The 12318-nt window shown below is 37.2% G+C and overlaps 1 protein-coding gene across 1 annotated transcript in view; it reads right to left on the minus strand.

Annotated features, from left to right (window-relative positions):
- The window catches only part of LOC149564127 (eukaryotic translation initiation factor NCBP-like), a 43770-nt gene that overhangs the window by 12915 nt on the left and 18537 nt on the right, over nucleotides 1-12318 (minus strand). Inside the window, exons 2-4 of the mRNA XM_089827203.1 lie at nucleotides 12071-12166; nucleotides 11852-11956; nucleotides 11571-11648 (exon numbers count right to left, since the gene is read on the minus strand). Coding sequence (XP_089683329.1) covers nucleotides 11571-11648; nucleotides 11852-11956; nucleotides 12071-12166 — 279 coding nt within the window. The remainder of the gene's footprint in view (nucleotides 1-11570; nucleotides 11649-11851; nucleotides 11957-12070; nucleotides 12167-12318) is intronic.

The following is a 12318-nucleotide window of genomic DNA, read 5'->3' on the forward strand; positions in this document are numbered from 1 at the left end:
AAATAATACCAAAGTGCTCTCTTTTTCATTGCATGTTGACTAAGAACATTGGGTGTTATTGCATGTTTTCTACTTCCACATAGTTAAATTTTCTTTTCAAGTTGAAGCAATTTCATTTCAAGTTGTTAGAGTAAGAGTAAAATAAAATGGATAGTTGCATGGTAGCTTTGGTAGATGTTTGATAGGGGTCAACACTAGGCCACTAGCATCCTAGCGGCTGGTTGGGAGGCTTTGTGTGGTGATCTAGTTTACTTTCCTTTGAAGCGTTGCATCTATGGAGGTAGGGCCGCTAGTTAGCCTTCATTAGATTCGATCCCCGTCCATCTGCTAACCTTCCATTCTTAGGAGTAGGAGTAGTTGAGCAACCAAATTTCATGCTTAGAAGAGGTTAGTTAGAGAAGTAAACCAAAACATCGGCATTCTCACCTTCCATCGCCATTCACCCTACATTGCCATCATCACGCCATCAACATCATCTAGCATTCACACCGAACCACCATCTCCATTTCCTCACCAAGATCCAAATTTTTCTCAAACAAGAAAACGTAAGGCCGCCTACGTGATTACCAGCAAATCACATTGATAAAACTGAGCGAGTATCCAACGGTGTAAGGAACATTGGAGTTATACTCATGTCCCATGAGAGATAACTTTTCAAGAGAGGAATTGTGTATTTGATATTCTGTATCGAGCATCCAATTACTAATATGTTATGTAGTGACACAAAACTCGCATCAACAAAATTATAGGTCTCAAATGGCTCTTCCTCACATTCCACTTCCCCAGTCCAGATAATTCCCTGATTTGACCGAACATGTCTATTTATTTTTTTGCATTTTTTATCAATCAAGTGTGTCGCTTCAACTTGCAATTGGGTAGTTTTAAGTCACAAATGTGTTGTTTTATGTTGCAAGTGCATAACTTTACCAGACAAATGCATTGCTTCATCGAACAAATGTGTAGCTTCCCTATTTGGTCAAAACTAGTCAATGTATGGTATTTAGGGGTTTAGGATCATACCAGAGGCATTAGGGTGATGTTACCTAACATTTTTTATCATGAAAGCTACAATTAAATGTGCGTAAGGAAATATGAAGGCATGACAAAGTTATACTATGTTTTCAAAAGGCAGCTATCAAAAACAATTTCTGGAAAGTAGTTGCTGATAAACCAGTTGTATCTTTTGACAAAGATGGAGTCTGGTTAAGCGAGCTTGGAGAAAGGTCAAATACATGTTGAAGATACTATGGTTGAGATAACGAAATTAAATATGCAGTTTGAACCTACTTACTAAAGACTGTTCAGAATATTTTTTCCTGTGAGCCAATTATTCCTGATATCATTAAGAAAAGAGTTTAATTGCGATGAAACATGTAATGTAATATCATATTGATGTCCTATATTATTATTGTAAATTGAGAAAGCCTTTGGGCTGACTCAATACTTATTATTGTAAAAAAAATTCCTTTGTTGTAATCATCAGTGAGATCATATGCGGTCATGTGCATTATGTATTACGATAATAGATAATCATCTATTATTAGTTAATGGTAATCTATTGTAAATATCTAGTTAGCTTTAGTTAGCTTTCACGCTTTTAGCTTTCTCTATTAGAATAGAATGTTTCTATTCTTTACGATCATTTCCTAAGGAAACATTCTTTTTATTCTTTTGTATATATTGTCCTTTCGGTCTCTATTAATAACAAGCAAGTATTTTACCAATTACTTCGTAATATGGTATCAGAGCCAATAGTTCAAATTTTTTCAAAAAAAAATTATAATTTGTTTTTAAAATTATTTGTCTGAGTTTTCTTGTTTCGAAAAAAACCTGGCTAGGGTTTCTATTCAAATTTTTGAGAATCATCAAATTTGTCTAAAGATTGCATGATCTCTAATTCCTGAATGAAAACAAGCTTGCATCCTGTGTGATTTTTCGTTTTTTTCCAAGCAGTTGGCCCTCCAAAAATCGCAATTTGTGTTTTTTATTGCTCTAGATTTCGCTAGCTAAGGAACTCAGCGTTGCTACAAACCACGATTTTCTCTTCTATCACGCCTTTGTGTTGCAAACATCTTTGTTGTGCATCACGTTTTTGGAAAAGTTTTTTACAAACGGGTTTTTGCATTTGATTCTTCAAACTTCCGACTGCTACACCATTTCTTTGGTGTCCATTTAACACTCTCCAATCATGTTTGTCCATCCTTGAAGAAAACTTGACATTTTTATCAGCAAACCTCCTTATTTCTGTAATTTTTGACCATTCATGACCACTGGCTAGGGTTTTGCTCAAAACCCTAAATTTTGAGCTCGGAAATTTTTTGATTTCAGATTCTTGGTGAGTTTTCAAGAGCTCAACTAGGTCATCATCAGATTTTTCTAGGCGCTTCGATTTTTTTAGCTCACTTTTCAAGTCAGCGAATCCAAAAAACGACACCATATTCCTTCTGGGTTTTTCGAGCTCTCTTCAGGGTCACTCTGATTTTTTTGGGTCTTTCGTTTTTTGCCTTAAAGAACATAACTTCACCAATTTTCATAATTTTTCATTGAAAAATGTGCCATGGCATCTCTAACAAACATTCTACTCGAGCACAACTCCAAATTCAATCGTCGAAATTATGGCACTTGGAAACAGCGAATCATCGTAATTTTTGAATATTGCAACACCAATCAACTATGTACTGGGTGTTACGAAGCGTCCGCCTACTTTTGATTCTAAATAATCAGGAGGCAGTGATGCTTCTCAAATTCCATCTGGCAAGATAACTGCCGAGATCTAGACCTATCTCAAAGGTCTTCATGAGACTTCTAACAAAAGCAAAGCTTTCTTTCTGAAAAACACTCTATTTTCTAGTCATGGATGAGCACACCTCGCTCCAAGTACACCTGAATCGGATTAAAAAAATTTGTGATCGGTTAATTGTCATCAATCGCAAGATGGAGGAAGAGGATATTATGGTTATCACTCTTCAGAGTCCACCAAAGTCCTATGAGCATTTTATCGAGACGCTCAACATCACATCTTCTGGTGTTGATTTGAAGTTCATTGATCTCTACACACTGCTACTTCAACAAGATCGGTGGAAACAACAGTTCGGTAGCAACTCCAACTCCATAGAGCAACCCTTTTCTGTGAAATCCTTTCATAAGGATAAAGGCAAGTTTCTGTAGAAGTCTTCTACTCCATCATCAGATGGTTCTTGAAAGAAGTACATTCAATGCAACTACTACCACAAGTTTGGACACATGAAAGTTGAATGTTGGAAACGCTTAGCTACACAATCTAAGCAATCAGGTTCGCAGCCCAAAGCGAACAGTACAAAGCACACTGACCAGACGAAGTTTGCATTTTACGTCGTCATGGCTAAGAGACTTGCAAATCATGTGAAGTTGTCTACCCTGTACATTGATTCAGGTGCCAAACTCTATTATTTTTGGTGACAAAGAAGAGTACACAGTTGTTGGCAAAGGCCAGATTCAATTTGTTGGGAAGAACCTCATATTCCTCGATGTGTACTACATTCCAAGGATGGAACTAAATCTACTCTTAGTCAGTCAGTTGCTACGACATTCTCCACACTTGCATGTCACCTTCAGTTCACATCAATGCAACATCACTGATTGAGTGACTCAGTATACTGTTGCAGTGGGTCTTGAGGATCATGGTTTTCTCAGACTTATTGATTCTGGCATCGGATGACACATAAACAATTTCGGCCGAACCGGATCCAGCCGGATCCCTACGACCCAAAAGTCGTCTGCAAAAGGACACATGTGCAAGCGCGAGCTTAAAATATTTATCCGCTTTAAACAATAAAATAGTTTTTTAATTATAAAGGTAAAGTTTTATTTTTTTAATTATTATATTTAATTCAATATAATAGGTTTTTTTATTTTAAAGGTAAAGTTTTATTCTATGTTGCCAAATTCGTCCCCTGCTGCCTGGATTCGGGTCCGGGTCCGCACGGGTCCAGATTCGTCCCCGGGTTCGCTGCGGGCTCGGGCAAGGTCCTTAGTTTTGATTGTGGATTCGTCCGGATCCTTGTTGGAGCGAACCCAGACGAACTCACAGCGAACCCAGGGCTAAAACAACTTTAAAGAGTGTTTTTTTAATTGTTTTCTTATGTAACTCTCAAAGGAACTTAATAAAAACATTTCACTCATCTAATCCCTTATGTCAAAGAGGACAACGATGATAACGATGACATAGCAGCATATGGGACTAGTGGAACCAGTTTGGGTTTCAATGATGAAGATCTAGATATAGTTGCAGTTGGAGATGACGCCATTGATCCCTCATTTTATAATGATCCATTTGACCCTTGAAGGGCATTTGATACTATGCTTATTGATAAACTACTAAACATTTGTCATCTATCATCATGTTTCAAACTTTATTATTTGATGAGCTAGTCTTTTTTTTGCAATTTAGTAATTCAATGTATTCTTTGATGAACTAGTCTATGTTTTGCAATTTCATTTTGCAATTTAGTAATTCAATGTATAATTTTCTTTACAATCATGAAGATAGATTAATGAGCGAGTATTTAATGTTTTTAGATTCAGGTAAAAACAGGTCTTGAAGGGACCCGAAACCCTTTGGCATTTGGCATTGATCAATGATCAAACAACAATTGTTCATATTGTGAAATGACTTTGTTTTGCAGCTATGCATGTTTCTCTTCTCTGTGTGTGTCTATATATATATGCACTCACGAACCCACCCATGAACCCAAATGGGGAAAAAAAAATTGCCCAAACCCACAAACCCAAACCCCGAATCCGAACCCATCCCCGAACCCGAATCGGCAACTTAGGTTTTATTATTAAATTGTTATATTTAATTCAATAAAATAGCTTTTTTATTTTAAAGGTAAAGTTTTATTTTTTAGATTATTATATTTAATTCATATTTGCATTTGTAGTACTAAAAAAGTAAAGTTTTACATGAAATTTTATCAAAGAAATATTTAGAAATTAGATTTTTAAAGTTATTTTTGTTGAATCTTGGGACTTAACGATGGCTGCTCGGTGGTCTTTTGTCAACACACTTTGGCATCAGTGATATGGACACTTAAATGTGCATTATCTCTCACAACTTGCTCGAGATGAGCTTGTTCTTAGATTGCTAGAGATTCAAACTCAATAGCTTGGAATTTGTGATGTATGTCAAGCTGGGAAGCAACATTGCACACCTTTTACCCGTGGCGATTCATGGCGAGCTTCTCAGGTACTTCAGCTTGTTCATGCCAATATCTACAGCCCTGTGGCCACTCCTATTCTTGGGTCCAAGTATTTTGGTGCAGAAGCACCCAAATAAAGAATGTACATATGCCAATCAATCACTACCAAGCGTCAATTCTACGTGAGCCGACTAGAGAAGTTTATCTTGGGATTTGTACAGGTCCTTGTGAGGTCGGTTTAAACTATTCTATATTATTCTAGAACAGTCTATAAGCTATTTTGGCAAGAGATAAGGATCTAGATCTTTCTGTAAGCCGTTTTGGTCTCGTAGGGTCAATTTTCCTATTTTGTAATAATCTAGAATGTTTCGTAGACCGTCTTAGCAAGTATAAATAGAGTTTTAGGTTTAGGTTTAGGGGCAAGTTTTTGGATATGAAATTATGGGAAGAAGAAATATGTAGAAGAGCAAATATATATACTATTCATTTGATAAATCAATTAGAAGAATTTTATTATCTATCTCTTGTTGGTGTTGGTTCCTTTGGTTTTTGCTTCCGTTGAGTTTATCTCTACATCATTTTTGGTATCAGAGCTTGGGGAAAACTCCTGAGGCAATTAGATTTTATGTCTGGATCAGAGTTAGAAGCTGAAACATCAAACATGGTCACCAATGCTGAACTGGCAAAGAAGATGCAAGAACATGAGAAGATCAATAAGTGGTTAGTAGATGAATTTGAGAAGATGAAGGGCCGGATGGAAAAGAGAGCAAAGGTTTCCTCAGAGCAATAGGAAGAAGGGGAAGAAGAGGATACCCTTAAGTAAGAGGTCGTTAACTTACCTGTAGACCAGAGATACTTCATAGAAGCCCTTGAAAGAGTTGGTAAGAAGGATGCCAAAAATGACCTGCCCATCTTCTCGTGAAAGATGGATGTTGATGCTGTTGTGGATTGGATAGAAGCCTTGAACAACCATTTTGAATGTGAAAATATAGCAGAAAAGGACAAGGTAAAAATTGCCAAGTCAAAGTTGAAGGGACCAGCCCTCACTTGGTGGAATTTCACTCAAGGGGAAAGGGTCAAAGAAGGTAAGAACATGATATCTTCATGGGAAAGGATGTGTGCCAAGGTGAGATAAACATGCTTACCTGAGGATTATGAAATCCAACTTCATCGAAGGAGACAATGGTCACAAGAGGAGATTTATCTCATGATCAGAAGATACTATTCAATGCATGGGTTTCATATTGTGATTTTCAAAAAAAGAAAAGAGAGGAAGAGAAAAAAAAGAAAAGAGAAGAGAAGAGGAAGCTAGAATGAATCAAGAGATAGAAGAGAAAATGAGATTCCTAATGAGGGAACTTAAAAAAGGGGAAGAAAATTTGGAAAGACTAAAAGAGGAGTTGAAGAAAAATATGGAGAAAGAAAATAGTGATTTGGAGAAACAATCCATTAAGATTACAGAAGCTTGTGAAGATGGAATAGAGAACTTGGTTGCCAATGAAGAGAAGATTTGTCCATTGGAAGGACAAAATGAACAAATTGATGCTGATATAAAAAGTTTGCAGCAAATAGTTGTTGATGAACCTTATGATAAAAAGGTCCTTGAAGAGAGGAAAGAGGTTGAAGTGGTAATTGTTGATGAGCCTTGTGATGAAAAGGTTCATAAAGATGGAAAAGAGCTGGATGTGATGGTCCTTAATGCAACCAAGAAATGGCATTTGAAGTTAAGAAAGCAGGTTGTCTGGCCTATAAAAAGGATACTAGCAACAAGGAAGAAGGCTTGTGATGAAGCTAAGAGGATAGAGGAGGCTCCAATAGTGATGAATTTGTCTCCAAGCATGGAGATATTGCAGCATAAAGACATCACAACAAAAGATGCAGCAGTTCCTACAATAACCCAAATTGGTGAAGTCATATTTAATGAGGTTCCATCTAATCCATTCATTGTAGGTTTGCAGGAGTTCTATTTAAATATGGCAAAAGTTTACACATGTCAAGAATACAAACAACAAATACCAAAGAATTGGAAGGCACAAAAGAGGAAGGCCAATCCAAGGGACTTGGATTCTATTGTCCCCAGGAGTATGGTGCAGAAGCACCCAAATAAAGAATGTACATATGCCAATCAATAACTACCAAGCGTCAATTCTACGTGAGCCGACTGGAGGAGTTTATCTTGGGATTTGTACAGGTCATTGTGGGGTCGATTTACCCTATTCTGTATTATTCTAGAACAGTCTATAAGCTGTTTTGGCAAGAGATAAGGATCTAGATCTTTCTTTAAGCCGTTTTAGTCTCATTAGGTCAATTTTCCTATTTTGTAATAATCTAGAATGTTCCGTAGACCGTCTTAGCAAGTATAAATAGAGTTTTAGGTTTAGGTTTAGGTTTAGGGGCAAGTTTTTGGATATGAAATTACGAGAAGAAGAAATATGTAGAAGAGCAAGTGTATATATTGTTCATTTGATGAATTAATTAGAAGAATAATTATTATCTGTCTCTTTCTAGTGCTGGTTCTTTTTGTTTTTGCTTCCGTTGAGTTTATCTCTACATCATATTTTCTGTTGTTTGTTGATGATTTCAATAGAAAAATGTGGGTGTATTTCCTTAAAAAGAAATCAGATGCATTTCATGTATTTCAAAAGTTTAAACTTTTAGTTGAAAAAGAGTCTGGGAAATCTATTATTACTCTTAGATCAGACAATGGGGGGGAGCGGGCGGGGGGGTGGGAATTTTGTTCTAATGTTTTCTCTAGCTTCTTGGATACACATGGCATCAAATGCCAGTTAACCACACCCCACACACCACAACAGAATAGTGTAGTTGAACATCGGAATGGGACAATGACCGAGATGGCTCAATCCATGCTCGAACACAAACATGTTTCGAAGAAGTTTTAGGCAGAAGCAGTTAACACTGCAATTTATCTGTTGAACCGGTCACCCACAGTGGCGGTCAAAGGTAAAACTCTGGAAGAGGCCTGGTCAGGTTGCAAGCCCAAAATCAATCACCTGAAGGTTTTTGGGTCCCTTGCTTTTGTTTGGATCCCTAATGCGTCATGCACCACCAAGTCGGATGCCAAGAGTCAGAAATTCATGCTTGCTGGATACTGTAGTCTTCACAAAGCCTACCGCCTGATCGATGTTGAGACATCTCGTCTCATCTACAGTCATAATGCAGTCTTTGATGAGTAGCGAGGACCTTTCATGCCTGCTTCTCTTGTTCCTGATCCAACAGGCCAGCCTATGAAGGCTCATGACTTGGGAGTTCGGCTTCCATTAGGTCCACCTGATGGGAGGGCTCCAATAGCTCCTACAGTTCCAGTTATACCAGTGATCCATGTACAGACACCTCTGGCTTCTCCTGTAGGATCACCTCGCTTTGTAGATGCTTCACCTGAGTTTGATCCAAATTCTTCTAATGAGAAACCTACTCATCACACATCTCTTGATATTAATGTTGGTCATTCTCCTATCTTGCCTAAGTGGTGGACTAAGACACTTGCTGATCTTCGTGATGATGAGCTTAGAGATGGAAGAATTGCTCGGAAAAAGAGCAAAGCTACAGAGTCTGTTAACTTTTCTCTCATGGCCAACATTGACAATGTGTTTGAACCTCAAACATATTCCGAGGCTAAAGGAATTCCAAAGTGGGAACAAGCCATGACATCTAAACACCAAAGCTTGTTGAAGAAAAACACCTGCATCCTTTTTGATCTTCCACCAGGGAAGAAACCCATTGGCTGCAAATGGGTCTACAAAATCAAATACAAAACGGATGTTACTTTAGATAAGTACAAAGCTCGTTTAGTGGCAAAGGGTATTTCTCAGCGTCAAGGCATTGATTATGAGGAGACCTTTGCTCCTACTACAAAGATGAGCACCATCAAATTAGTCTTGGCAATGGCAGCGCAATTTGGCTAGAAGGTCCATCAAATGGACGTCAGGAGTGTTTTTCTCAGCGTCAGAGCATTGATTATGAGGAGACCTTTGCTCCTACGGAAAAGATGAGCACCATTAGATTTGTCCTAGCCATGGCAGCACAGTTTGGCTAGAAGGTCCATCAAATGGACGTCGAGTGTTTTCCTAAATGGTGATCTCCATGAAGAGGTCTACATGATGCAACCTCCTGGTTTCAAGGTTGTTGGTAAAGACCATCAAGTTCTTAGATTGGTAAAAGCTCTCTATGGCTTGAAGCAGGCCCCTTGGGCATGGTACATAAAAATTGATAAGTACCTCAGTGATCAGAGCTTCAACAAGTGTTCTTCAGACTCAAATCTGTACATCAAGACTACTAACAGTGACATCATCCTTCTAGTTATTTATGTGGATGATTTGATCATCACTGGCAGTTCGGCATCTTTGATTCAAGGAATCAAACAGAATTTATGCCAGTCTTTTGATATGACTGACCTTGAACTCATGCATTATTGCCTAGGTGTTGAAGTTTGGCAACAATCTTCTGGCATATTCATCTCTCAGTCCAAATATGCCAAGGCCCTATTAGAGACTTGATTCTAATAGCAAAGTTATCAGCAAAGTTTGATTCTCCTTCCATTGATTATAATACATACAGGCAACTAGTAGGCAGCCTCATCTACCTCTCTGCTACTAGGCCTGATATCAACTTCGCAATCAGCTATATTTCATGCTTTATGATAACTCCTAAGGTTGATCATTGGATGGCAGCAAAGCGTGTGCTTCATTATGTGAAGGGCACTTTAGATTATGGACTTCTATACTCTCGAAGTTCTAATCCTAAACTCAGTGGCTTCACAGATTCAGATTGGGCAGGCTCTGTTGATGATAAAAAGTCAACTTCTAGATATGTGTTTAGTTTGGGATCCGGTGCAGTCATATGGACTAGTAAGAAGCAACGGGTAGTTTCTCTCTCCTCTTCAGAGGCCGAATACAGAGGGACTGTTAAGGCAGGATGTGAAGTTGTTTGGCTTCGCCGGATACTTGAGGATATGCAAATGTCACCAATAGGACGAAATCCAATCTTCCATGAACGAACCAAGCATGTGGATGTTCACTATCATTATATACGACGGTTGAAGACAAGGCTATAGATTTGCAGTATGTTCCTACCGTAGATCAAATTGCAGACATTCTCACCAAGCCTCTTTGTCTTGATAAGTTTGTAAAATTCAGAGGACAGCTAGGTGTTCTAGATAGATTAACCATTGAGGGAGGGTATTACGATAATAGATAATCATCTATTATTAGTTAATGGTAATCTATTGTAAATATCTAGTTAGCTTTAGTTAGCTTTCGATTTTTTAGCTTTCTCTATTCGAATAGAATGTTTCTATTTTTTATGATTGTTTCCTAAGGAAACATCGTTTTATTCTTTTGTATACATTGATCTTTCAGTCTCTATTAATAACAAGCAAGTATTTTACCAATTACTTTGTAATATTGTGATGTTTGTTTGAGTGAACTTGAATGCGAATATCTTTTGATCAAAGCATAGATCGACGAGGATTGATGTACTACGAGTTTCAAAGGAACTATATTGACAAAGGAGTTGTTGTTTAGTCAGTTCAAAAATCTTGGATATGCTTATCCAGAAGATTGTCTAATGAAGACTGTTTTACAGCTATTTGAACAGTGAGTTAAGTTGCCCTCCTTTCAACTCCTAACAGGGTTGGCACAGCTCCTAACAGGGACTCCATGTACCAATTGCATTTCATTGACTCCTAACAGGGTCTATCCTTTCACAAGGAACTTTTGTATTAGTACATCATCTTGTGGGCATCATTCTCACCGGAGTTTTCCCTCTGATCAAGAGTTTCCCTAGTTAACATATCTAGAGTTATTTTCCATGGTTATCTTTCTATGGTTGTTGCATCTATTGTTTACATGTTTCAGAATTAATAGAATTTTTTCTCACAAAACTCACGCATAATTTTTTCTCTATTTTAATAAATTTGAGTGTATATCAATTCCCAAGTTTTCCCTAACAGATATATTGGGAGATTTGGGAAACATTCATAGAAATTTTCACAGAAACCATGCCCAGAATTTTTCCTCTATTTTATGAATTTAAATTTGTTTTAAGCCCCAAGTTTTCCTATTTAATTCAAATAACTCCCAAGATATTCCCAATTTTATGCTGCCAAGAGAATCATTCCCAAGTTTTAAAAATTGGCAAGAACCAATTTAGATCAGATTGTCAATAAGTTCAGTTTGCATTAACTTGTTATTTATTGCCCAATATTGCTACATTGCTATGACAAGTTAATAACCCAAATGCTTGATGTTACAACTTACAAATGCACAGAGAGCAGTTTTCAGAACAATATGAAAAATCTAAATCAATTCTGAACATCTTTTTTGGATCAGAAGAATACACCTCAATAAAAAGATTAAGTAGCAATGTTTTTACCAGTTCCTCCCAATATCTGCCTGAGACAACCTTCTTGAGGCGGATTATCCACTTTCCACCATTACGGTTTACAGGGTCCTGTACCAGAAATAGATATCTTAAAACCACTTTTAGAAAACTTACCAAAATATAGTAAACAATAGGATGTATGCATGTACATCCCCTTAAAGTGGCTTTAAAATAAGGCTAACTTGTCCCCTTCTCAAGAGAGGAAATTTACATGACAAAAACAGAAATTGAAAATGCATGCTTGATTCAAATTTTAAAATTGCAGTACATACCTCCCATAAAGGCCGAATACCCTCCTTAAATAGGTGTAAATTTGTTGGGTTTGGCATAGAAGAAACCCGAGCAAAATGGCAATAGCAAACCCAAAAGCCTTCCACCTATAAAAATTCATTTGCGTATTTAAATTAATCGCTTAATAATATATAAAAAGGTCACAGAAAAAAGCTAGTAAAATCCATTTACATAATGGGTTTGTTGGAAAAATACTTAACGGTACTGAACTCCACAATTTTTTTCATGTTTTCCTCATATGACGATTGTGTTCTAGCTCCAGGCTGTCGACGAAGGTACCAAAAAGCAAATCGATGCTGAAAGAAAAGAGAAAAGGCAAAAACTGAAGTAAATTCCATGCTTCATAAAAGAGAACATGTTATCTTAATGTTTTCTACATTTTCAATGCTGTCAAGTTTGAATATATTATATATATTGTCAACAACTTATGTCTAGTAGCCAAACAAAA

This window comes from Cupressus sempervirens, chromosome 4 (genome assembly GCF_028749045.1).
Source record: "Cupressus sempervirens isolate cs-2001-9-10 chromosome 4, ASM2874904v1, whole genome shotgun sequence".
NCBI classification, from domain to species: Eukaryota; Viridiplantae; Streptophyta; class Pinopsida; order Cupressales; family Cupressaceae; genus Cupressus; species Cupressus sempervirens.